General features: G+C 36.7%; 2 protein-coding genes across 2 annotated transcripts; both read left to right on the top strand.

Annotated features, from left to right (window-relative positions):
• The first annotated feature begins 186 nt into the window (after positions 1-186).
• On the top strand, positions 187-27,971 carry LOC129808667 (voltage-dependent calcium channel type D subunit alpha-1-like). Its single transcript, XM_055858439.1, has 12 exons — positions 187-196; positions 845-966; positions 1,125-1,232; positions 11,801-12,000; positions 12,093-12,564; positions 12,657-12,758; positions 14,197-14,640; positions 14,710-15,372; positions 15,446-15,660; positions 15,906-16,123; positions 26,830-26,954; positions 27,035-27,971. The coding sequence occupies exons 1-12, from the start codon at positions 187-189 to the stop codon at positions 27,191-27,193; spliced, it is 2,838 nt and encodes a 945-aa protein (XP_055714414.1). The 3' UTR covers positions 27,194-27,971.
• LOC129808787 (uncharacterized) lies at positions 7,224-9,293 on the top strand. Its single transcript, XM_055858643.1, has 4 exons — positions 7,224-7,513; positions 7,596-8,567; positions 8,628-8,734; positions 8,796-9,293. The coding sequence occupies exons 1-4, from the start codon at positions 7,450-7,452 to the stop codon at positions 9,135-9,137; spliced, it is 1,485 nt and encodes a 494-aa protein (XP_055714618.1). The 5' UTR covers positions 7,224-7,449; the 3' UTR covers positions 9,138-9,293.

Genomic DNA, 27,971 nt, shown 5'->3' with positions numbered 1-27,971 from the left:
GCGACAATGCTGAGCAAAGCCTACCCTGTTGGCCCTTACCCTGACCCGAAATTGCTGTACCTTTCCAAAAAATCCAAATTTAACCAAATCGGTTGAAAAACTTGGAGGATCCGTATACGTATACGTAAGGGGATGTAAAATTACTCAAAAATCGATACTTAACCGATTCATTACCGATGAAGACCGATGGAGCTGGGTTCGAAATTGCTGTAACTTTCCAAAAAATCCAAATTTAACCAAATCGGTTGAAAAACGGATCCTCCAAAGTGATTGAACTTTTGACCTTCAACAATTCAAAATGGCGAATTTTCCGATCATAGATATATTTGGACGAAATGTTCGCCAGGACTGGCTCTAAGACATATCCAAAAATCATTGAAAAAGCTTGGGCCAATATTTTGCAAAATTGGAAAAACCTCATTTTTGACCTATTTTTGAGGGATAGGGAACGTATGAAAGGGGAGGGGGGAAAAATAAAGAGGTTGGGCACGAGATAATGTCATTTGAGGAGGGGTCATCAAAGACCAGAAATCGATATCTCTTACCGTTTAAGCTCCAGAACAGTGCAAAGTTGAAAAAAAAAAGTCGATTATATAACTGTTCTCTCTTTGAGTTCGAAAAATGGTAATTCCTCAATAATTACCAAAAAAAAAAAATGGTCATAGCCGAGACACAAAGTGTAGAAAAATGGTTATCGCTCAGTTGTCGCTGTCTCAGCTATTTACACTTACCCCAGCTCTGTGGGCGCTCTTTTTGGTTAAAAAAAAAAAAATTACATAAATGCATATTTTTCTTGCATATTTTATGATTTTTCGTGCATTTTTATGTTGCATATTTTGGCCAGCTCTACGTAATGATCAATTTGAACTATTTTGCAGTTCCGGGGCCATTTCTGTGGTGAAAATCCTTCGAGTTTTGCGAGTACTGAGACCTCTTCGTGCCATCAATCGAGCCAAAGGACTGAAGGTATGTTTCCTCTATTTTTCTTTTAGTTTTTTTCTTAAATAATTTCCAACACTAAATACATTCGGAATTAAGTGAAATGGGAAAACCGTATAGGTTCTTTATGATATTCACTTAAAAAAAAAAGAAAACAAAACAAAAACTTGGAAATATTCTTGTAGCACGTAGTGCAGTGCGTTATTGTTGCGGTTAAGACAATCGGAAATATTGTTCTCGTGACGTGGCTCCTTCAGTTTATGTTTGCTGTCATTGGAGTGCAATTATTTAAGGTAGGGATCCGCCATTTTTAGTACACACACCACCTTTATCTCTCTATCTTTTTCTTTTTTCTCTTCCACTCTATCACTAAATAAATAAATAAACAAAATGGAGGAATCAATAAAAGGAGATCTAATTGTCCGGTTTGAAGGATATTGACTTCCCTCCATATTTCTAATCCCCTTAAGTAATTACACCATGCCCTTAAACATATCTCCTTTTAACTGATCAACTCCATTTAGCACTGTGCAAGAGTGTTTTGTAAGCTTTGTGGTGTGTGTCTTAACTAAATTTCCGTGGCTTCTTTTCAATGAACCATTTTTTCTTTTCGGTTTTTAATTCAAAAATACACACTCGCGACTAAGGAGTCCGCGCCGGGACACAATTTTAGGGAAAATAACCTCAAAAGACAAACACAAATTCAAATAAAAAATAGCTTGTACTCTGTCTCTCTCTCTCTCTCTCATGCATCTCTTTCTTTCTTTCCCGCTCTCATGCATTTGTCGCTCATTTGCCGGAAAAAAAAACAACCGGATTGGTTGTTGTCTTTGCTGACACGGCACCTTTCTGGCTAAAAAAAAAAACAAAACAAACAAACAAAAATCATCATGGCGCTACAACCATGACCATGTCCTTCTACCCGATCTGCCAATCCGATCATCAAATAAATCAAATTCCTTCTAAACCCCGCCCCTTTTTCCTTTTAATCTCCGTCTCGATGAATTTTTAAACACGAAATAATTGATAAAAAGCGCAGTATGTGGTGAAGTGCGTAATAGTTGCCATTAAGACAATTGGCAACATAATGTTGGTCACATATTTGCTGCAATTCATGTTCGCCGTCATTGGAGTTCAACTGTTCAAGGTAAATTGATTAGTAAAATGCTCAAAAGTTATGGCTCACTCTTCTCAAAATTGCCACCCACAATATCCAACCCCCCTCCTCACCTTTCTCTCACGGATTTTGATTCTCCAATAGTGTCTTGGCTAAAAGGTAAATGAAATTTCGAATTTTCGTACTAATTTTTCGGTTACTCAGTGATTAGTGGAGTAATTAAATAATCGCAGGAGTGTCCAAGAACAATTTGAAACCGAATAAACGTCAAAATAAGTTTATTCAGGAAGCATTTTACCACTGAATCAAACCACTGACAATGAAATCTCACTGAACTCACCTCTGCTATACAGCCTTCTTAGGCTGTATAGCAGAGGCATTGCCGCTCTGAATATGGATAGGGAAGTGAGCGTGTATGACAGCCTGCTGATGCGGTTTTGCGTTAGTGTGCGAGTTTTAGAATGCTCAGTTGTTTGCATGCGGGATGCTCCCACATTTTCTTAGTTTTTCGCTAATTTCTTAAGTTTTTGTGAAAAAATAACATTCAAATTACATAAAACAAATGATTTTTTAACATACAGTGATGAAAAACTAGTGAAAACAGTCTAAGAAATGGTTAAAATCGCTAAAAGAACGAAACATAACCTAATTTTAAAGTGTCAAATGGACTCCCGATATTTTACTTCAAAAATGGGGCTTAAAGTTATTAAATGGGGCTTCGAAATCGATAAAACTTCGTTCTGTGATTCATGTGCAAGTAGTCTTCAGTGATTTTTACTCGAAATTTAGTCAATTTTTACTAGTTTTAACCAAGGGGTTAGTCAAGATCGAAAATTTGTGTTCATATTCCGTTTATTCCATGAAATTCCAATGTGATTCTAGTGATTCCAAATTTGTGATTCTCTTAATAATTCAATTCGGTATTCTATGATTCTCAATTATTCCATTCTGTGGTACTGTATCTCCCCGATATCTTCGAATTTATCGAATATCGAATTTCAGATATTGCTAAATACGATCAAGGTAAATTTTTGAACAATAGCAAAAGCTACAATGTCGCTATGAAACGGGTTAGAGGAAATATCTAGCTAGAAAACTTTGCACATCAGGCCTCAAAATAATTAAAATAGGGTTAGAATTCAACTTTTGAAAGAAAGTTTTTGAAACTCCAAAAACAGAGCATTATCAGTCCATTTTTTTTTTTATTAAAAATTTCCCGCCATTTTCTTCAAGGAAAAGCCTTAATTAAATTTTTGATTTTAAACATGTAAATAATATTTTTTTCAGAATTTCCACTCGAATTTTTTGTGGAGTGTTTTCGTCTTTGAAAATAAGTTGATATCATAAAAAAAAACTACTCGAAAATTAATATATTGTTTACTTTTAACAGAAAGCTTGTCGAAATCTTCTTAAGAATTTAAAAAAAGAAGGTTATCTTAATCCCTTTCGCTTAAAACATAAATGCTAATATTTATTTTTGGAATTCAATTAAATCTGATTATGTGCTATCTGAACCACTTAAATTCATCAAAATCGGATCAGAATAGGATTGATTCTTATTTTCAAGCACATAAAGTTCAAAAACTTTTTTGGTCTCTAAGAACATCGTTTTGGGATTCTCAAACTTAAAATTCAATTTTCTGATCAGATTCAAATTCAATTTCAGATCCATGAAAACGCTATTGTACCTTTTGTCTAAATCTTCCAAATCGTTTAAATCGGCAGTGATTTCCTCTTAAAACAGATCGTAAGTTTCCAGATTGTTTTCCTTTTATTGATTTTTAGATAAGCTCAAAGTCTAATAATTAAGTTTTTTTTTACAAATTTTTTAGGAAACATTTGTTCTTCGTGTTCGAAAAAAACAATTTCTTTTGGGGATTATTCATCAATTTGGCTCCTGTCTTTCTAACATCCTAGCTGCATCCTTGTCTCTTAATAGAGCCTCTTATTAATCGAAAATAATGGGCACCTCAATCTGTGTAAAATATTGAAGAACGATTTTGTTCTTGGTATTCCGGGAGTCCGTCTTAACCGAATTTGCTGACTGGGTCCTTAACCTTGTATCCGTCACGGGAGAAATCGTATTTCTTTTCGAATGAGACATATTCTTCGATTGTTGTTGTAGTTGAATATGTCTAATGTTCTTTGGAAAATAAGAAAAAATCCATAGAAATCCGCAATGTACTATATGGCTTATCTATTCTGTGATTCCATTTGATTCCAGTGATTTTTGAAGGAATTGTATTTCAGATCCTATTAGAATCTTACGAGTGATTCCATGGATTCCATAGATTCGAATGAAAAAATGTGTCGGTATTCCAAATTTGAGTAACCCCTTGGTTTTAACCCAATCAAAATACATCAATAACTTCCTGATAGTTAACTCCCGGACGGACTTTATGCAAGAATGGGGCCTCATTTGTTTAGTGGATCGTCAATAAATGTTAGAAAAGTGATTCTTTCGATCATCGAAAATAGGTTTTCAGTAATTTTAACGAGAAATTAAGTGATTTTTGTGTAGTTTTGAATGACAATACGTGAATAACTCCCGGATAGTTCATTCCCTGAAGTTTTTTCTACAAGATTGAAGCTCAGTTGCACAGTTAATTGTGATTAGTTGTTGGAAAAGTCAATCTCTGGATAACCTAAGACGGATTTTAGTGATGAAAACCAGAAATTCAGTGATTTTTTTGTAGTTTTGAATGACTCAAAATACGGGAATAACTCCAGAAAATCCAACTCCCGGAAGAACCTTTTTTAAACAAAAATATAACCTAGGGTATGTATATCGTCAGTTAAATCAGCATTTGTCGTAACTTCATTTTTGCGATTTCGGGATATATACATATTTAGAATCGGCGTAATTTTGTTTATTAATCGCATTTGAGAAAAAGAAACTTTTATAAGCCCATTAAAAATTATTTTAAACAAAAATTATCGTAAGTGCCCTTAATTAATAAAAATTTATCAGAATTTGTCGTAACTTCCATTTCTGGGAAAGTTACAACAAATTTTCATACAAAATTTTCTCTAATCAGCATTTGCCGCAACTTCTTTTGCTCGTTTGCGTGGCTTGTAATTTGCAGCAAAAATGTAAAATTTCTCATTAAAGCGTTCACAAACTCTTCCAAATATTCAAAGACAGTGAAAATAATGCAACATTAACTAATTTTAATTCAATATTTACGAGAAAAAAGTAAGAAAAAATCCCTGCCCATCTGTCATTAATTCAAAACAAAAAAAAGCGACACGGCGCGCAAAATTTATTCAATAAAATTTATTGAATTAAAGCTTTTAGGGACAAAGATAAGAGTTTAATTGATTAATTTAGTCAAATAATGGTGCTTATTATCACTAGAGTCATTGAATTTGATATAATGCATTTTTGAAAATTGTCGTAAAGTTACGGCTTTATAAACGATGGAAGTTACGACAAAATCTTATTGTGTTTCATTGAACATATATCCCAATATCTCAGCTTTTAAATCATTTTATAAAGATTTTTTCGAGTTAACTAACAGTTTATTAGTGCCACTATTATTATTTTGACTCAAAAGTATCGCATTCGGGGCTCAATTTTAAGAAAAATAATTTTGAACAGAAAATTTCGTCTCCTGGAAAGTTGTCAAAAGGAAGTTACGACAAATGCTGATTTAACTGACGAAAGAATGAACTCTATTTTATACAAAAGTTTTGCTTCTTGCTAGACACAGCCATAACCCGTTTTTCGAAGCTTATAAAATATTTTTGGGACAACTTCTTTAATTCATCGTTCTCCTCAATTTTTTCGTCGCTTCTATTCCCTGCTCTTTCAAAACCATAAGTTCAATTTAAAATGGTTAAAAAATTTTATTGACTTTCCTTACAATAGCCTCTTTTGATTTGTCACATTTTTCTTCTCAAACTTGAACGTTCACAAAGTCTGCCGACGTTTGATATCCTCAGCTTTCTTCATCTCATTGTGATTTTAGAGTTTTCATTAGACACTTTCTGGAGGTCCCAAATTTTATAGTCGCTGCTACGGAGGAATCCTCAGCGGTGTGCTTATTATTTGTTGCAAAATGGAGTTCCTTTGCAAGCCTAGAATAAAAATCTGTGATAAACAAATGTCTTTATTTTTCAAAAAACACATTATCTGAACATTTCTGCTGCAGAGGGATTGCGAACCTCTCATTGATTTCCACCTTCTCTACTACCTCCATCGTCTCCTCAAATTCCATCGACTCCTACTTATCTTGCAACATTTGTGTAGTAGCTCGGCATATTTGTACGGCCGGCTCGTGATTTCGAGTTCCACTCCCGGATAACACGACTAGTCGCACTTTTGAGGTTATGAATGCTGACGATTTTGTTGATGGGTTCCCAATTTGAAGGCTGTCACATTTTGTAGTCTCTTGAGCTGTCAAAAATACCGACGTCGAGATTTAGTAACTGAGACCACGGGCTTACATAATGATTTTTCCATGATTTTTAAAAGTAGGAAAAATTGTGGAAAATATCGGAGAAAAATCCAGTAAGATTATTTGCTTATTGCTAGAAACTTTCTCTGTATACTTAAATTTGGCACACTTTCACATAATTTTTCAGAATCATGATTGAAAAATGCAATGAGCGTTGGTAATAACGACGTGGAAATTACGTCATATTTAGGTAGAGATTAGGTAATACTAAGGTAAATACTGGAAGATAGCACTACCTGATTATTACGTAATTCCGACTACACTTGTTACCACGCTAATATATTAGGAAAATTCATTAAACAATACAGTACATAGGAAAAGTTCGTGCAAAGAGTTCGCTTATTGCCACAAACTTTCTCTATATACTTAAATTTGGAACACTTTCACATAATTTTCCAGAATCACGATTGAAAATTGGAATGAGCGGTGCTAATAACGACGTCAAAATTGCGTCATGCTTAAGTAACACGGAGAAAAATTTGCGAGCGATTCGGGTAAGGCTAGCCTTACTGGCCAATCCAATGTATGGGATTGTGATAATTATAACCCTGAGCGAAATACACTTTGTTTCCCTCAGTCATACTCCTGACAATAATCAGCATAAAATCACTATTTAATGATTTTTTGCGTTTGTAATAAATTATATCCCAGGCCGCAATAGTGATTTTGTCGCTTCCAGTTAAGCGTTATTGTCTTTGGTGATCACAGGTCATAATTTAATACCGAGCGCGACAAAATAACCCACTGGTAAGGATTTTGCTGCTGTAAGTAACGTGCATTACCCAGCACAGCAAATATTCATAGAGTTGTCTCTTTCATTCATGCTCTTTCTCTCCACAGACGACATAGCGCTTCGGCGAGTTATTGCATCAGACAGTGTCCAGTCCGCAGAGTCCGCATGTGGAAAATTTTTCGTGTGAAAAATAAGTGAAAATGGACAATGTAAAAAGTGTACTGCAGGAAATTGGATTTCCTGAGTTGGTAAATGATTTTAAAGGTGAGTTGATAAAATTAATTGAGATTACTGTAGCAAAAAAGGATTGTAATCTGTTTAACCTCAATTTTCTTACATTTTTCAGATGCCGGGTACGAGAACAAAGACACCCTGAGGGCCCTCACCTATGAAGGTTTGAAAGAAGTCATAAAGAAAGCAGGGCCCAGGGATCTTTTTTGGAAGAGGATCCAGGATTTTTGGACAAGGACGGGGACCGAAATTTATTCAAATGCTTCTCAAGAACAAAGTGATGACGGTGATGAGATAATTGCACCAGTCTTTCGGTGTTCATGTTCCTCTAGTAAAGAGGCTGAAGATGATGGTGTACCACAAGAGAAATCTCTCGTGCAATTTTTCGACAGTGCGGAGGGAGAAATGATGAAGCAAGTGTATGAGGCAAAAGGATATTTACCCCAGAAATCTCGAATCAAACTAGCTGATTACCTCGTCGCAAAAGAGTACGAAAAGGAAAGGGAAGGAGAAGATTTCAAAATTACCACCGAGAGATTTCGACATTTGCGAAATGTGATCAAAACCGAGTTTCCTAAAGTAAATGAGAATCTGTTTTTCATCCCTTACGAAAGTTCGACTCGCACAGCCGCGTCTGGCCACTTGTACAAAGCGTACAACGTTTTCAAGGCCAATATGAGACTCACTAAACCAAAAAGAAAGAGGATACTTCCTGAAAACTTTACAGATGCCACATCAGAACCAGAAGAAGCTCTTCAATATGTTCGCACCCATCTGAACCCTGTGAACACAGTCAGGAATTTTTGGAAACTCTGCCGCCAAAGTCGTTTAGAGAAAATTAATTGTTTTGAAGAATATCTGGAGGAATATCCTATTCTGAGCAGCGCCGAGGGATCTCAATATTTTGAAGAAGACTTCAATGCTGTATACCCGGATGCAAGTACAAAATTTCTCGCTTCTTGGTCGACTCTATCTGTGCTTATACATGATTATGGACGTTCTGAAAAAAATAAACGCCAAATCATGTCTGCTACCAAAACTTTCCATGCTGACCTCATTGGTTTGGTTGTTCTCGCATTCTTTTTGGGTAAGTACAATATATTTGCATCTTCTAGCATCTGTATATTGAAACAGTACCTTCCTCTAGCCGGATCTTCCTATGAGTGTACAGAAGGAGAGCCAGAAGGACAAAAGAAATCTCGAAAGCCATTTACCCGTGATGATGTGATAAATGCGCTCTACATTCAAAAATTGGTAAGATTTGCTATATTTATATTAGTTTTTCTTGAAAAAATACGAGTCTTGTTTAATGCAGGACAACCAAACTCTGGTAGAATGTGTTCATAAGCACTTTTCTAGACGTAGGAAGACACCAGTTCTGGCCTTTGTTGGTAAGAAAGAAAAAATTGTCGAGTGCTTTGTAGCAGTGTCACGAGACGTAATGTATTCAACCGCTTCGGTAGTGGAGGCCATCGATATTTTCATGAAAATATCAATTATCTGCAAGAAAGCTTACAATTCAGCGACAGCTCCTGTATGGACATATTTCCAAAAATTCGTTTATGAAATTAATGATCCCACGGATAAGTTTCTTTCCGTCTTGGAACTTCACGACAAAATTTCCGCATATAAAGTTCAGAATTACGAGAATGAGTGAAAACATTGAGTGTACTTTTTGCCATAAATCGCTCATTTGGGCAGATTTTAAAAATCACATCAAATACGTCCATAGACATGAAGAGACTCTACAGTCTCTTCATGTCATGTGCGTACTGAAAGAAACTGACATTAAGAAATGTATTAAATATGATGAAGACAATTTTGAAGTTCAAAATACTTTGAAACTCAATGGAAAAAATATGTGATTTAAATGTTATATGAAATAATCAGCGATATAAAATAAAAAAAATTTAAAAACAATTTTTGGTATTTTATTTCAATTTCAAAATATTGCTTTTCTTGCAAAAACATATGACAGAGAAAGTAAAAGAAATATTGTTTTCTTGGTAATAATTTGAATCTTTGTGGTTATAATTATAGCCCAGGCGACCAAAAAATAAATAAAATATTTGTTGTTTGAAGTCATTTGTTTTACTACTATTAAACAACGCTTTGCCCAAAAAGTTATACATTAATGTTTTTCGTGTCATTATCCTGTCCCAGAAAGCACAAAATCACATTCTAGCTTGGGTCAAAAAAATTTACCGAGAAAATATGAAAATATGACACGCACTGAATCCGTTATGCACATGACTGGGAACGGAAGATTTTTATACGCTCTGGGTAAAGATTTTTTTCCGTGAATATATTCAATCACAAAATGGCGTAGGTCATTCATTTACGTATTTATGACCTCTTGATTACCACATGTAATTTGCCTATTTTCATCACGTCGTAATGAAGTAAATTTTAGGTAGTAACAATAAATATCGTGACCTGACGTATTAGTTACTTAAATTCTCCTAGTCAGACTTCAACAGGTCAGTAGATAAGTAGTGACGACGTCCTTATAAGGTTTTCATGTCACTTAGTAAGGCTTGTGTTACATGGGTGGGATTACAAAATTTTACTTAAAATTAAAAATGTTCCTCGTCCGGAACAGTCGTTGCTTTGTGTTTTTTACCTGACCAAAAAAAAAGTGAAGACCCATCGGTTAATAAATATTAGAGATAGAGTCCGATCCATATGGATATATTAAGGGTCCGTATACAGTGTGTACAGGACAGGAATGGAGCCGTCGATATATACAAAAATTTCATCGAAATCCCTTCATAAACACCGAAAATATGGTCCGGTCAATATAGGGGAGACCGGAGAGGTTTGGGACAGGTGTAGTGTGGGACAAGGCGATTTTTTCAATTAATTTTTGAAATAAATGGGATTTAACCATTATTGTATCATGGGCAATATTAAGATGTATCTTGACTAAAAGAATGGATAGTTAAATTTTTCTTTAGTTGGCTGAGTGCTCATTTTTCGTTTGAACCTCTATATCGGGGTTTAAAAATAATCTGAGAGAAAAGTTGTACATGGACGAAAATGTAGCTGATTAAATTCTCTATCAAACCCACAAAACAGATTGTTAGGGACAGTCCTAGTTTTCGAGATATTTTTGATCAAAGTTGCTAAAAAGTCCGATTTTTCCATATTTTCTGACATTTATGAGACTACAGCGCCCCTGGTGTCAGTTGTACGAACTTCATCTGTTCAGAGGATTTATCGGACATGTAAAGGAGAACAAATTATTCCATAGTGAGAAATAAATCGGTTCAGCAGATTCGGAGATATAGGCATCCAAGTATCAAAAAACGGCAAAAACGATTTTGCCTAGATTCCAGGCGCAAAATCCAAATGAAATCAAAATGATAAGTATTTTCGTAAATCATTTGACCCTAGCAATAGAAAAAATATCATGAGAACCCAGGGACAAAAAAAAAGTTCAAAATTGTTGCATAGTGTAATGAATCGGTTAAGTAGTCGTAAATGACTTGTTACCCATCTAGAGGCGAAACGGTAAGAGATACTGACTTCGGATCTTCGAAATTGTTTGCCATCTAGTTCATTCAGACTCCTAGTACCCTTAGACCGTCTTCAGACTAGAGGCTTAGCCTAGTTTCCAAAGGTCTCAAAATCCTAAATAGCAACCAAATTAATTTGTTCTTCTGATTCAAATAGATTAATTCCCCTTAATAGTCCATTTCTAAGTCAAAATTTTCCAAACATTTTCGACTGATAAGAATCTAGAGAAGTTAAGCCTTATGGCTAAGTCTTAGGTCTGAAGCCCGTATTAATCCCTTTATTTTGGTGGCCATTTTGGGAATTGTGAGCCTGAGCACTACCTCGACGACGTCTCAGTTCTTCCAGAACATTTTTGACTTATCGATGTCTTAATTATTTTACAATATTTATAATTTATTTAGTTATACCAGATTAGATTTTGAGCCTTGCGTAGTAAATGGACCTCGTTTGTCCGTTTTTTTTTCTTCTTCTTTTAAATATTATTTTTTATTCACTTTTTTTTTTGTAAATCTTCAGAGGGATATTTTTTGATTAAGACGGAAATCGAACAATTTAAAAATAAAAATAACAAAGACAAAAGGAAAATGCCTGCAATTCCTCTGGATAATTGTTTGGTGTGTGTCTTTGGTTAAAAATTTAGTAAATACTTTTGAGTGTGTTGCATGCTGTGATTCACTTGCATGCCACAGTGTGTTTTAAGTGTCTTTTTGGTTATGTTTTTTTTTTTGTTTTTTTTTCTGTGAGGAAGGAGTGCCAACTAATTGATTTATTGGTTTGTGTCTTTGCTAAAAAAAAAAACAGGGAAAGTTCAATTCGTGCTCAGACGGCTCAAAGACCATCGAGACTGAGTGCCATGGAACTTATTTGGTTTTTGAAAATGGCGATGTCGACAAACCGGTTCTGAGAGAGAGAAATTGGTCAAGAAATCGTTTTCACTTTGATGATGTATCAAAGGCTATGCTGACACTTTTTACCGTATCGACATTTGAAGGATGGCCAGGGTAAGTGGTGTATAACCTCAAAAAAAAAAAAAAAAAAACTGAACTTAACCTCATTATTTGAATGTGAGTCGCCATTTTTGTATTTTTTACAGACTCCTCTATGTGTCAATTGATTCAAATGAGGAAGATTTTGGTCCTATTCACAATTTCCGTCCAATTGTTGCTGCCTACTACATAATCTACATCATTATAATAGCCTTCTTTATGGTGAATATCTTTGTGGGGTTTGTCATTGTGACATTTCAGAATGAAGGTGAACAGGAGTACAAAAATTGTGAATTGGACAAAAATCAGCGAAATTGCATTGAATTTGCATTAAAAGCCAAACCAGTACGACGTTATATACCAAAACATCGGATACAGTACAAAGTTTGGTGGTTTGTAACGTCACAACCATTTGAATATACAATTTTCATTCTCATTATGATCAATACAATAACACTCGCAATGAAATTCTACCGACAACCAACTCTGTACACTGATGCCCTCGATGTGCTCAATATGATCTTTACGGCCGTTTTTGCCCTAGAATTTGTCTTCAAATTGGCAGCATTTCGTTTCAAGGTGAACCTATATCCTCCATCATTTACAAAAGCCTCCAATATGGCCAAAATAACGTCTTTTTTTTAAATCTTTTTTTTTTTTTGCTTTTTCAGAATTATTTTGGTGATGCGTGGAATGTATTTGACTTTATCATCGTTCTGGGAAGTTTTATTGACATTGTCTACTCTGAAGTAAATGTAAAACAAGGCTCAAAGGTCAGTGAAAAATCCAAGGTCAGTCCCTTAACCTCAAATAACAAACCTCACACTCTACAAGACCTTTCTCTATTTTTTTTTTGTTTTTGTTTTTACTCATCTCGTCGGTTGTATCAGTAACTGTGCTGGAACTATTGAATTTCCTCTAAATAGAGATATTTTCTCGTGAATTTGGATTTGGGACAGTGTCACACAATTTAATTCGACGCATAAGGTAAAGTACCCTCAAGTCGACCGGTTCCTCAATTCGACCAGTAGAGTTATTTATTCAATTTATTTATATTTGCACAAATATTTGCCGTATGATTTAACATTAATGAGGTCAGTTATTCCATAAATAAATACGAATCAGTAACAATATTAAACAGGGTAGCTGAAAAAAAAAAATGCAACAACTTTCAGAGCGCATAGCTGTCAAACCACTGGTGATAGCGGCTTCATATTTTGCCTAGTGGTAGTTCATTTTATTGGCTAAAAGCCTACAAAAGCATTTTCGATAATATTTTGTAAAAGTTTTTTTTAAACCGTATTGGAACACAAACGTGACAATTAACCTTCTAACGGTGTTTTCTTTAATATCAAAAAAAAAGTAGTTAAATAATTTTGTTTAGGGTAATTAATGGTCCAGTGAACTCAAAAATACCTCCAAAAGTAGTTGACCTTTGACCTTCAATAATTCAAAATGGCGAATTTTCCGATCATAGATATGTTTGGACGAAATATTCGCCAGGACTGGCTCTAAGACATATCCAAAAATCATTGAAAAAGCTTGGGCCAATTTTTTGCAAAATTGGAAAAACCTCATTTTTGACCTATTTTTGAGGGATAGGGGGAACGTATGAAAGGGGAGGGGGAAAAATAAAGAGGTTGGGCACGAGATAATGTCATTTGAGGAGGGGTCATCAAAGACCAGAAATCGATATCTCTTACCGTTTAAGCTCCAGAACAGTGCAAAGTTGAAAAAAAAAGTCGATTATATAATTGCTCTCTCTTTGAGTTCGAGCAGTAAAAAATTGTTAAAACTATTTCAATCAAATTTAGATGGTATTCAATCTAATGATATTCTAATGATATTCGTTCTATATATTGATATAAAGACGTTTTAGAAGGACATCCGGCAAATATCGTCCTGGATTTCGGTAGTTTTTCATCCTATACCATTTTATATACCTATAAAATGCGCCTAGTCTCATCTGTGGTCGCCACATAGACCAACTCCCATACATTTTTGCCTGAATTTGTAAGAAACAACATACAGCCTGCGAAGGAACATTTCTGTATAATAATATAATAAGTCATTCAGGGAATAGTTATCAAAATGTAATTAGCACAGTTACTGATACAACCGACGATCTTAAGACAATTGAGCTGATTGAAGTTTCTCTTTTTTTCTTAAATTTTCCTTTTTAATATATATATTTTTTTATTTCTTATATAGCCTGGCTCCATTATCTCCATCAACTTCTTCCGTTTGTTCCGTGTGATGAGATTGGTGAAGCTGTTGAGTCGTGGTGAAGGTATACGTACCCTTCTATGGACATTCATAAAATCCTTCCAGGCTCTACCCTATGTTGCCCTCCTCATTGTCATGCTATTCTTCATTTATGCTGTTATTGGGATGCAGGTGTTTGGAAAGATAGCCCTTAGTTCAGATACATCAATTCATCGCAATAACAACTTCCAGACCTTTCCCCAGGCTGTTCTTGTGCTCTTTAGATCAGCAACTGGTGAAGCCTGGCAGGATATTATGATGGATTGTAGTTCGAGACCTGGTGAAGTTAAATGTGATCCAAGGTCTGATGATAGTGAATCAAAGGAAGGATGTGGATCGAGTATTGCCTTTCCCTATTTCATCTCATTCTACGTCCTATGCTCATTTTTAGTAAGTTATCTCAGATAAAAATGTTTTTGGTAGTCCTTGAAGGAGAATCATTTAAATGATTTTTTACAGATTATAAATCTCTTTGTGGCTGTTATAATGGATAATTTTGACTATCTAACGCGAGATTGGTCAATTCTTGGTCCTCATCATCTTGATGAATTCATTCGTCTATGGAGTGAGTACGATCCAGATGCCAAGGGACGCATTAAACATCTCGATGTTGTGACATTATTGAGAAAAATCAGTCCACCGCTCGGTTTTGGTAAACTCTGTCCCCATCGGGTAGCATGCAAACGTCTAGTCAGCATGAATATGCCACTAAATAGCGATGGTACTGTCCTATTCAATGCAACACTCTTTGCTGTGGTCAGGACATCACTCAAAATCAAAACAGAGGGAAATATTGATGAGGCAAATGCCGAATTGAGGGCTACCATAAAGCAAATTTGGAAACGAACAAGTCCAAAGCTGCTTGATCAAGTTGTACCACCGCCAGGTGTTGAAGATGAAGTGACCGTTGGTAAATTCTATGCAACATTCCTCATTCAGGACTATTTTAGGCGTTTCAAGAAGCGCAAGGAGCAGGAACAGAGAGATGGTGATCGTGATCATAGTGCAACAATGACACTTCAGGCTGGTCTAAGGACCCTCCATGAGGCTGGACCTGAGCTCAAAAGGGCCATTTCTGGTAATCTCGATGAACTGGCCGAAGAACCAGAACCTACACATCGCGTAAGTTTCTATTTACTGACACATTTTCAATAAAATCAAAACAACAAAAAAGAAAAACACGTCCACTTTTCAGCGCAATCATTCTCTCTTTGGAAATGTCTGGTCGTCAATTCGACGACGATCGACAACGCCATCTTTGAGGAAAATTCCACTAGATACAGCAGTTACGACAAATGGTCTAAATCACATCCAGAGACCACCACAGTCGACAATTCAGGAAGATCAGAATGGACAGGAAGTCACTGAACAAATTCACATGAGACCACTTCTAATTGCCAATGCACCTGTGTAAGTCAACTTACAAAACTCTCTCCGACATCCGGAACTTCGATATCCGACTGATAGCTACCAAATACTGACAGTAGATTGACAGTAGACAATCCCATTGACAATATGCAGCTTGTCCACAGGGAATAAATGTGATATTTTCACTTTATCAAGGCTTGTCCCCAAGTCAGCCGGATATCGGAGAGAGCTTTATAGGCCAGAAAAACAACATTTCTATCAATGACATATTTAAATCAAATTCACAGGCAGATCCCAAAAGCCGATGATGTACCAAGAAAGACATCAACACCAATCCTGTTGCCAGTTCAACCATCTGAACGTCTGAGACGTATCGCCAGTGGCCTGAAGTTGGCACAGAATCAGGCAATGCTCGTGGCTGGCTTCACACCGGAATCCATTGAGATGCACACAATGCCCCATGATAGTCATGTACCAAATCACCGAGCATCTTTCCATGGACGAGGTAATAATGCTAAATGGAGACAGGTTAAGTGGCTACGCAATGTCCCTTTAAAGGACCGGACCTATCGCACCAATGTCCTCCTTGTCGAAGAACCAGATCCCTTTGGCGATGAGGAGTTTAGTGTGAGAGGTATTGTCCCTTAAAGGCAGATGTGTACAAGAACACAAGAACCCAGGGGTATGACGTTTCCTATGTTTCCCATGTTTTTCTAGCGTGCCGAAAAACTTTGGAGTTCATTCGGTGTTTTCTGTCATTTTGGAATGAATTAGCAAAAAATGCAAATAGAAAATAAAAACCAATTTAATATGGAGAGGGCAACCGAAAACCCAAAATTGGCAACCTACGTAGTTTCGGAGATATCTCGTGAAATGTGTACGAAAACGGGAAAAAATTTACACTAAACTGGTCGCATTTTTCAGAGCTAATGTCACCCCCCTGCAAGAACCGTTGAAACCGAATAAGTTCGAAAATTGAACGGCCTCTAGGGCAAAGGCTCATAATTTTAACCAGTCTTCTTATAAGCATCGATGTTCCATGTTTGAAGTGCGATATTTTCAATACTAATTGACTATTTTAGTTACGCTCTTATCAGTAAGTTTGTTTAGATACTTGGCAAGGGTCTATTGCCTCTGTTTTTACTAAAATTAGTTTAAATACGTTTAAAAATGAATTGATAAGTAGAGGTGAATTTGACTCTTATTTTGGACAATTTGTTTGTTAATTTGGACAACTTGACTGTAAATTTGGACAGCTAATTGCCAAGTCCTCTTCCTGTTCATATAAGGGAACCCTAGAATGTCACAAGAAGCCCGGAAATTTTCCATATCATTCATTAAAGTGAGTTGACTTCGGTACTCCAGAGATGATGCTCCTTTGTTTCTCCAGACATTTGTCCAACCTAGTCATCACAAAAGCTAAAACTTCACGAAATTTCATGAGAAAAACACCTGCCCAAAATAAGGAATATCACCTCACTGACGAATGCTTAAAAAATTTCCCATTTTTCACACGAAAAACCGTAATTCACAAGGCATATCTCACTTCAGGTCAATAATTCAATAATTCTTCTTGCTGAATTTCAGTCAGGATTTCGCGCTGGGCACAGCACTACTTCTGCATTACTTCGTGTACAACATGATATTGCTCAGTCTCTGGATAATTGTAAATTTGTCGTGTTACTTCTTTTAGATTTTTCCAAAGCTTTCGATAGCATTCTTCATGACCTCCTTTGCTTTAAACTGTGCCAAAAATTTAATTTCTCTTCTCCCGCCGTGTCTCTGGTTAGGTCCTACCTCGGTGGACGCACTCAGAGAGTCAGGGCAGGTGGTCGGTTGTCTGGGCCTGCAAGTTTGCTTTGTGGCGTGTCTCAGGGGTCGCTATTGGGCCCACTTCTCTTCTCATTGTTTATAAATGACCTTCCGCCGTCCTTACTCGGTTGCTCTTACTATCTATATGCAGATGACCTGCAAGTGTTTTCTGATGGTGACCCAAGTAATCCAACAGAGACCTTTAACCACCTAAACATGGTTTTAGCTCGCATAGAGTCTTGGGCGATTCATAATGGCCTTCATTTAAACCCTAAAAAGTCACAGGCCCTTATAATATCTAAAAGGTCGTTGTGTGGTCCGATTCCACCTCTCACAATCTACGGAGAATCGATTCCGTCTTCCTTCTCCGTCCTTCTCCTGGTCAGTCCACATTTCTCATATCAACCAAAGAGTTTATTGTACTCTGCGGACGCTTCGTAGGTATCGTGAGCTCACGCCAAAAAAATACTCGACTTCTCTTGGTGAAGGCGTTACTTATACCCATAATAACATATGGGGCTGAACTGTTCTTCGCAGCGGATTGTGACACACTGCGGAGGCTATCTGTAACCTTCCACGGCTGTGTCAGGTACGTTTGTGGCCTCGGCCCCCGTGATCACATCTCCGAGCATCGCAATATCCTGGGGGTAAATTCTCTAATTTTCGTGAGCCGGTCACTGGTGACAGACTCACGAAAAAATTCGGCCATTGAGTTCTCACTTTCTCATTATGGATGATTCTCTATGGTCAAATGAGAATAATGTGATAATTTTTTCTTTCGACATTTTGACAGAAGTTGCCTCTGGGGATAGCAACCTTTTAGAACTGATTTTAGTACTAAATATGGTTCAAAATTAGTAACGAGCCCGTGGACAAAAATATGTTTCTTCTGAATTGTTTTTGTTTATTACGGTGACATTAGTGAACCGTCAATTAAATATTAAGTGTTTTTAAGTGAAACCATGGATTTTATTGCTATCAGAATAGTCAGAAGACGTCGGCAAAGACAGCTAACAAATAATTTGTCTGTTTTGCGAAGGGAATTGAGAAATGAAAGTATTCCCATGGAAGTTCTTTCAGATAGGGAATTTTTTTTAACCTCTTCCGGATGACTAAAGCAATTTGTCGAACTTTTTTGGACCTTTTAATGCCGCACTTGGATGCCCGGACCAGAGTCACTGGACTTACGAAAGAGCAGAGAATATTTTGTGCTCTACGATTTTTCGCCGTTGGTACAGTACTCACAGATAGAGGCATTTTTTAGTATTATTAAAGTTTCTTTTGGATTTTAGGCTGTTATCAACGCCCGATCGGTCAGGATGTTGCAGTATGTCTTTCACAGACATCTGTGTCTCGTTGCGTAAAAGAAGTGGGTGAAGCTATATGCAATCACTTGTCTCATCGTTTTATTCGTTTTCCTACTACTAGAGAAGATATAAACTTTACCAAGAGAATTTTTTACGAGAAATATTCTGTTCCGGGAGTCCTTGGTTGCATGGATTGCACTCATGTGTGTATTAAAAAACCCCCCGTTGAAGTGGAGCACGTATATTATGCTGTCCGGAAAGCGAGTCACACGAAAAATGTGCATCATAGTCTTAATATCCTTTTAGGCAGAGATTATTCGAGATTTACATCACATTCGAAATCAGAATCAGGAGTTCTATAGTACTGCATTTCTAGCTTCTTCTTCAATATCTTCATTTCAATTTCGTGCTTTTCAATTTGACGTTGTTCCTTTTTCTTCTTCCTTTCATTGTCTTCTTTTATTATATTAAGCTTTTCCTCCTTAAGCTTCAACAACTTCTTGAATGATTCTGTATCATCGTAGACCTCATTTTTACGTTTACGATCTTTCTGCGTGTGTTGAGTTGCTGGTACAATTACCTCATTGGAAGTGTCAGCAATAATACCTTCTTCACAAGGAACCGGAAGTAGATTCTCATGATCTTTATTGCCTCCTTGACGGGAGATTATCAGTGCTGAATCTGCGTTAGATCCTGAGGCTAAACCAATATCCTCACTGACTCCATCACCATCCACAGCATCAATGGTTATAATAGTCAAAATTTTTTGGTCGATATCATCAAATTCTAATAGAATATCTCCATTTCTACCAGACTCAGCCATTACGGCTTTTAAAGCAGTGTATTTCTTCCTCACTCGCGTCCTCAAGTCATCCCAGTACTTCTTCCATCCGAAGCCGGTCTTGTTTGAGCCCCCAAGTGAATTCAGTTTCATTGCCAAGTTGTCCCACTTCTTTTTTAACTCAACCTTCCCATCTTGTGTGCTGAATTGATTTTTGGCCAAAGCCAAATCCTTCTCCAGATGGAAAACAAGTTCCTTTTTTTTGGTTGTCGCTTCCACGTGTTCCCAAAATCCTTTTTTTATCCTTCACTTGGGCCATTTTCCACGAAACTGTCTACAAGTCACTGAGCGAATGATGGATGACAAGTCTCACGAAAAAAAAGTGACACTTGTCACAAAATAAAGCGTAGGGAATCACAATAGTGAGAACTTTCGGCATTTTGTCATTTTTTAGTACTTCTCACTTTCTCACTAAGTTAGAGAATTTACCCCCTAGTGGGTTGTGATCTCCCATCACTTCTCCGTCTGAGAGCGGTGTCATTCCTTTTCCGTTTGATAATTTCTGGGAGACCGCAATACTTGGCCTCACTCCTGATTCCCGGGGCCTCTGCCAGGGTCCGCGGACTCTTGGTTCCTAGAGCTAGCTCGAATCAGCTCTTCCGCACGCTTTTTGTCAAGGGGATAGTTTTATATAATTCTATTCCCCCGAATGCCCGACTATCCGTTGACGGAATAACAGGGTACTTCCAGTCTCAGTCCTAATAAATTAATTTACTTTTTTTTCTCAATCTTGCCATTGCCTTATATCCACTTACTTAAATTTTGTTAATAACTTTTTTTTTCTTTTATATCTCTACAGCACCCTACTAAGATGTGTCTTAGATCGTCAAGGCCTATGTTACAAAATACGCATTTTTTCTCCCTCTCACTCCTCCATCTCTCTAATGCCCTTTCCCCATTTTCACATCTGTATTTTGCAAGTATTTTTGTTGCCATTCCTCTTTTCAAATACCTCGGCATCCAAGGCGTCCATAGGATTTTGTATTCATCTGACAGTGCGTTATATCTTTCTTGATCGACCCATTCTTGATCTTTTTTATGTAACTCGCACCACAGCGACATACCTTCCTCCAGCCTCGTGTTAATTATCCTCTCAGAATAACCAACTCTTTCGAAGAACTTTCTTCTGCTTTTCATCCATGTTGATTCCGATTGAACTCTCCTCCTCATCTCGTTCGCACACGCTTTCAATACCTGATTCGGGCTCAATCTGATATTCTCCTCGAACTTTATTGCCCTGCTGGCTGCTACCGTGGATATTCTCTCTATTTTGGTCTCAGTTTCTAAGATTGCACTTTTTGTACTCTGTTTAAGCCCTAACACCCACTTGAAGTATTTTCTCTGAATCACTTCGAGTTCTCCGCAGCTTTCATATCCCCAGATTTCACAACCGTAGAGCATACCGCTTCTTATCAAAGTATTAAACATCTCCTTCCTTATACAAAAGTTGTCTTTGAAATGTTTCTCTCCTATATTCCAGATTTGGCCTAGTTTCTGTCGTGCTTTTTTTGCTTGCTCTTTTAAGTGATCGTTGTTTTTACCATTATTCTTGATAATGTATCCTAGATACTTATATGCTTTAACTTCTTCGAGTTCTTGCTTTTCCCATGTCCATCGCTCTTTGCTAATCCTTCCTCCTCTGCTAAAAACCATGGTTTTAGTTTTCTCTACGCTTAACTTCAACCCTATATCTTTCAAGTAAGTCTCAAACAATTTTAACATCTGCTTCAACTCTCTTGCTGTATTTGCCATTAATATGAGATCATCAGCATATGCCATGGTAAAAATTCTTATACCTCCAATCTGAATTCCTCCAAAAATTCCTTTTTTTAAAAATTTCCTCTACCTCTCCTATATAAATTGCGAATAGAAGAGGGCTTAATGGACATCCTTGACGAACCCCTCTATTCGTTGCAAATACTCTTCACTCTATATTCATATATGTTCTTTTATAAAGTTTTCTTATAGCATTTATCAGCTGCGAGTTAATACCACATTTATTCATTTTTTCCCATAATTTTTCCCTGATTATATTGTCAAAGGCCGCCTTGATATCAACAAAAACCACGTACAACTTTTTGTTCAGTGCTAATGTTCGCTGGGCGACATAGTTCAAAATAAATATATTATCCATAGTTGATCTTCCTGGTCTGAATCCTGACTGTGTCTCCGGCAAAATTCCTAGCCTATCTACTTCGTTCTGAAGTCTTTCTGCCAGGATTGTGGCAAAGATTTTGTAACTAGTGTTCAGCAGCGATATTCCTCTATAATTTTCAACTCTAGTTTTGTCTGCTTTCTTGAGAATAGGCCAGATTATTGCTTTTGTCCACTTTTCGGGTATTTCACTGCTGTCCAGAATTTAATTTAAGTGATCTCTCATCTTGTCTCTAACCGCTTTATCTACATTCTTCCATATTTCTGGTCTTATTCCGTCTTCACCAGGTGCTTTCCTGTTTTTTTTAGTTTTTCAATAGCCTTTTCAATTTCCCGTTCTGATATTCTCTCTATATCTTCAGAGCTTACTATTTCAACATCCACGTACGTTTCCTCATCCCTTTGCACATTCAAAAGTCCTCTGAAGTGCGCTTCCCACTCTTCCGGTGAAATATTTTCGTCTTTTCTGACCCTGTTAGTTTTTCTATATCTGTTTATATGATCCAACGCACTATTTATATTTTTCATTTTCTTCAGTTTAAGTTTTAGTTTCTCCTCTTTTCCATTTTCTCAACATAGACGCAACTTGTACTCTTCTTTCCCAACATTCCTTGTCCCACCATATACATTGAAACATTGATCTTCGTTTATCTTCCCGTGTAATGACACATTTTCCTAATGTTTCTTCCAGATTTACTATATCTTCACTCGCTGTGATCTCCTGCATTCTCGATTTAACGTTTTCCTTAAATCTTCGTTTTCCTGTTTCTGTCCAAACTTGTCTATATATCATATTGTCTTTACTTCTTTTATTTATGAAGGCACTCTCTAATACAACGACTTGTGGAAAATGATCCGACTCCGTCCTTTCCGTTATCTCAAATTTTTGTATTCTCTCCCATGTACTCTCGTCTGCAAATGTGTAATCTATAACTGTTTGACCTCTGTACCCCATATATGTGAAATTACCATTTGCATCCCCTTCCTTATTTCCGTTTAATAAAAGCAAACCATTTCGGTCAGCCAGAGCCATCCAGTCTTTTCCTTCACTATTCGTGACTGGGTCTTTCGTGGTTCTTTTTTCCATTGGTCCCCGTTCCTGTATAGCCGTGCTCCCTAAATGTCCGATTTAGGAAGTATTAGTGTGAAGTATTGTGAGAATAGTTCCTCACCGTCTTTCTTAAATAAGGGCATTGGTCAAGGCTCAATACTTGGCCCACTGCTCTTCTCCCTCTTCATCAATGACCTACCCTCAGTATTACAGAATTGCTCTTTTCATCTTTACGCATATGACCTTCAAATCTATGTTGAGGTTGAGCCCTCCAATTCCCTTCACGCTTTTCGACTTATGAATATTAATCTTTCCAGAATTGAGCACTGCGAGCTTTATCAAATGGGTTGATTTTGAATCCTAAAAAGTCTCAAGCTATTGTAATTTCTAAAAAAGGAGTTTCCCTTGATTTTTATCCATTGCACCTTTACGGTGAAATTATTCCTTTTTCTGATCAGGTCAAAAACCTGGGCATAATCTTCAATGCAACTCTCTCATGGTCTGATCAGGCCATCTCTATTTGCCGAAAGGTCAATTATTCACTGTATACCCTCAGACGCTTCCGGGACATCACGCCCTATAACATTCGTTTGATCCTCGCGCGAGCGCTTCTTCTTCCTTTTTTTTAATTACGGAGCAGAGCTATTTTTTGCGGCGGATACCCGGCCAACACAGTGTTAACAACTAGCTGCTAGTTGTTAACAGAAATAGTAACAGCGCTGTTAATTTGCCGAACAAACATCACCAACTTTAACACGAAAATGTCATAGGAGCAGCACTCATGGTGGATGATAGATGAACTACCTAACAGAATTCTAACAGCGCTGTTACCATTCTGTTAATTTTTTTCTACTTTCCATTGGCCCATTTTTTTTTCTTAATATTATTAAAAAAAAAACATGAATTCACTGTAAATAATTTATTTTATTTAAATATTTAAATATTATAATGGCATTATATTTAAAAAGTAACTTCTTTAGTATTTAATCGTTTAATTACTTTTGATACTGACTGCTACGCAAAAAATGACATTTTTGAGAATTAAAAAAAAACAACAAATTAAACTTAACTTTGGGAATTACATTAGGCCTTAGAATGAGATCGCTGCTTTAACGCCTTCGAGACTCGGTGATTATTCCGCAGCTTCGGAAGTTGTAGAGGACTTTCGTTTAAATTATTTTTGCAGGATTTTATTGTGAGTTCTAATGTTGTCAGGAACCTTGTTGGTTGATCCTCCTTGTGCAAGAACATTCTTGAAAATTCTGGAGCAGTATCTTTGGGAACGCCCACTGATTTCTTGAACACCATATCTGTTCCAAAGAAAAAAAAAAAGATTGTAAGAGATGAGGGCGTGAATAGAAGAGAAATGAGATCTTCCCAAGTCTCTTGACCAAGATTCTTGTTAAACAGCAAAAAAAAGGTACTAAATCGCGATTTAGAACTCTTCTTCCCTGACCAGAAACTTGCTAAACGAGACGAATTCGAAATTTTTGAGGTTTCTTGAGATCAAACTTCCTAGACAAGCACTACTGAAAAAGAAAGAACTTTCCTGATCAAGAATTTTCAAAACAGAGTGAAACGGAGTACCATAGATTTTCCCTATTTTCTAAGGTTGCAGACTAAACTTCCTGGACAAACGTATCTGAAACAGGACGAATTGTAGTACAAAGGAATAATTGAGGCTAAAATCCACATCCAGATGGTCTCCTGACCAAGAATTTGGGGAATTGAATTCCTCAATCAAGTAGGAGATGTTGAATAGAGGGTTAATTAAGAAAAAAATCCACTCCCGGTGGTCTTTTGACCAGGAATTTGTCAAAAAAACAAGAAAGAAATTTTATATCGCCGGGATTCCAGGAATTTTCTCAATAATTTCAGATTCCAGTCCAAACTTCCTGGAAATACGTTTCTGGGAGAGTAGGAAATGTTGAAGACAGGGATAATTCAGACTAAAATCCACTCCCGGGGGTATTCTGACCAGGAATTTGTCAAAGAACAATAGGGTAACAATGAATTGCAGGATTCCACAGATTGTCCTCAATTTTTTGAGGTTTCACCTTAATGTTCTTGCAAAAACGCTACTGTATGAGGAGTAGCTATTGTGGACAGGGATAATTGAGACTAGCATAAACTCCCGATGGTGTTCTAACCAGGAAATTGTCAAAAAATAGGAGGAAGTCTTTGACTCCCGGAATTCCACAGGTATTCCTCAATTTTTTGATTTTTCGCCTCAAAGTTCCAGGAAAAACGCTACTGGATGAGAAGTAACTATTGTGAATAGGCATAATTAAGACTAATATTCACTCCCGGTGGTGTTCTAACCAGGAAATTGTCGGGAAACACGAGGAAGACTCTGTATAGCGAAATGTCTCAGATTTTCCTCAATATTTTTACGTTTTAGCTCAATTTTTCCTGAACAAACTGATTCAAAGTATGTTGTATGAGATTCTTAGGGGGATGCATGAGAACTGAGGCCAGTTCTGGTGCTTATCTGCTCAGGAATTGTAGAGGAAAATGAATCCTAGAAAGTCAGTTATTTTCAGGAAATAAAAGTACACATCAATGTTACTTTGAACTTGTTCTAGTTTCTCAACTCTGTTGTTTTCTTTTTTGGCTACTTACCTCATTAATTTTATACAGAACACTTAGATCAGGACACACAGGATTCACTTTTTCTATAGAATTGCACAAATCTTACACCGCAGGAGCTGAACCAAACGTCAAAAGCAAAATTTTTGCAATCGACCGCTTGGAGCGGTAAAATAGCTGAAAAACCTAACAGCACTGGCATGAAATTCATGCCAACCGTCACCTACTTTCCACTCGCATGAAATTGTTAACAGCGGCTGTTAACATTCTGTTACTTTTCGCTGTTGGTTGTTAGAAATTCCTAGCCGGGTAGTGACACAATTCGTCACCTGACGTTTTCCTTTAATGATTGTGTCAGGTATATTTGCGGCATAAGTCGCCGAGATCACATCACTCCATACGGAAACGTTTTCATTGGATGTGATTTAACATCCCTTTTGAAAATGAGAACTGTACTGTTCCTGTTTCATCTGTTGATTTCTGAATGTCCCGAGTACCTGTTGAGTCTTCTGGTTAGGGGGGGCTCAGACAGGGTTCGGGGACTGTTGGTGCCTAAAGTGAACGGTGAATGTCTTTACAGGACTCTGTTCGTTAAGGGCGTCACGTTTTTTAATAGTGTCCCGAATGACAAGCACTCTTCTGCAGCTGCCATTCGAAATTTTTTTCAAGTTGAAGCCTGAGAAGCTTAGGAATTTTTCTTTACTTTTTTTATCTTTTTTTTTCTTTCACAATTGTAAAAGGGTTGACCCTATTTTTGTGAATAAATAAATTATTATTATTATTATTATTATTATTATTATTATTATAAGGGGCTCTAGAGTCAAAAAAATGAGTTTAGAAACAAACAACTTTGATTATCTCGGCTTTTGAGGAACCGATAAGATCACTTTCCTTGGCCAAATTATCGAGAACATGGAGAACATTCTAGAGTGTACATTTCAGCCATTGTCACTTTTCTGTCAGTTCATCCGAATCTTGATATTTTGCATGCATTCTGAGTTAGCTCATGTTAAGAATACCACCTACAATAAACTGGATCTAGGCTATTTTTGTTATTGTCATACCAAAGAAGAAGAAGAAGAAGAAGAGGAAGTACAGTAGACTCTCGCAAATTCGGCTCTTTTAAGATCGGGCAGCAGTTACATTTGAAAAAAGTCTGTTGTAATTTTTGAAGTTTGATTATGATTTATTAATTAAAGCAAATATGCTCAAATTTGCCATGATTTGTCTTAGTTATTATGTGATTTTGCATTATCAAGGGATTTTTATAAATTTTATAATAAATATGAGTAATGTAAGCTTAATATGTGTATCCAGATGAACAAAAAATCGTTGCATTTCAAACAAATTGATGCCCGAATTTCTCTTTAATTCGGGTGACATTTTGCTACCAAATGCCCGAATTTGAAACTATATTTTCTGTATTTTCAAATGGAATTCTCTTTGTCATGTGGCAGCCACAAGTGAACTGAACGGAAGTACAACGGCTGAGAGACTCGTTCATTCGACTCCGGGATCACCTCAGGAACGTCGAACCGGGTCAACGGAGATTGTTGGATCGGCTGAAAGTCTCGTAGGAAGGGTGAGTGTCTTGGATTAATCCAAAAAAAACAACAAAAAGAGTTGTAAATTGATTTTAAATGTGGAACGGACACTTTCTAGGTTCTCGTGGAACAGGGTCTAGGGAAGTACTGCGATGCCGATTTTGTTCGCTATACATCACGCGAAATGCAAGAAGCCCTCGAGATGACAAAAGAGGAAATGGACATGGCTGCCCATGAATTGCTTCAGCGCACCCCAAAGCATCCCGATGCATTATAGCGTATTGCTGTGGCTGTCAAGTGATGGGCGACAAAATGGCGGCCACCGACACATTTGCCCAAAGGCCCCTTCCTTTGATAGTGAATTAACAACAACAACAAAAAAAAAGAAAAAAATCTAAAAAAAAAAAAATCTAAACAGCAGAAGTAAAATGAAAAAGTTTGAAAAAAATATATATAAACAAAACACAAACCAAGTGCCTAAAAAAAAAAAAGAAAAAGAAAAAGAAACAGAGAAATCCGTAGCTCTGCCAGTTAAAACATCCTTTGTCCGCTCCCCAACCTTTGACCCTTTCCATCCTCCCTTAGCCCCCCCCCCCTTCCCACCGGCAACAAGAGTGCCAAAGGTGCCATTTTGCTGCGAACATAACCTCAAAAAAAAAACAAAAACAAAAAACAAGAAACATCCCCCAAAAATGTGTCAAAGAAAAATAACTTAAAGAAAGACTTGTGGGCCAAATTTCTTACCACCTTCCCAAAAAAAAAAAAGAAAACAATTTAAAAAAAATCGCAGAATTTAGGAAGAAAAAAAATGACGGACAGTTTTTAGATGTAGAAATTATTAAACAAAAAAAAAAAAAAAACAAAATATATAAAATAGTGAATAGTAAAAAAAAAAAACGATGAATAGAATCCTTTTCCAAGAGATGGTGTCACAAGCGAAATGTATATTTATGGGTTTTACAAACAGAAAAAAACTCTCATTTGAAACAATTTGTCAAATAATGTGAAAAAAACAACATATTAGTGATAAAAAAAAAATGTGTCGAACTAAAATA

This window comes from Phlebotomus papatasi, chromosome 5 (genome assembly GCF_024763615.1).
Source record: "Phlebotomus papatasi isolate M1 chromosome 5, Ppap_2.1, whole genome shotgun sequence".
Taxonomy (NCBI): Eukaryota; Metazoa; Arthropoda; class Insecta; order Diptera; family Psychodidae; genus Phlebotomus; species Phlebotomus papatasi.
The sequence above is the reverse complement of the archived record's forward strand: the minus strand, read 5'-3'. Positions and strand labels throughout refer to the sequence as shown.

What these genes read in the sequence shown, in the direction of transcription:
- LOC129808667 (XM_055858439.1), top strand. An exon ending in TTGGAGTGCAATTATTTAAG is followed by an intron (nt 1,233 to 11,800) that starts GTAGGGATCCGC and finishes AAAAAAAAACAG; the next exon opens with GGAAAGTTCAATTCGTGCTC. An exon ending in TGGCAGCATTTCGTTTCAAG is followed by an intron (nt 12,565 to 12,656) that starts GTGAACCTATAT and finishes TTGCTTTTTCAG; the next exon opens with AATTATTTTGGTGATGCGTG.
- LOC129808787 (XM_055858643.1), top strand. Translation starts at nt 7,450, where the DNA reads ATGGACAATGTAAAAAGTGTACTGCAGGAAATTGGATTTCCTGAGTTG. An exon ending in TGTTCTCGCATTCTTTTTGG is followed by an intron (nt 8,568 to 8,627) that starts GTAAGTACAATA and finishes ACCTTCCTCTAG; the next exon opens with CCGGATCTTCCTATGAGTGT. An exon ending in CGCTCTACATTCAAAAATTG is followed by an intron (nt 8,735 to 8,795) that starts GTAAGATTTGCT and finishes TGTTTAATGCAG; the next exon opens with GACAACCAAACTCTGGTAGA.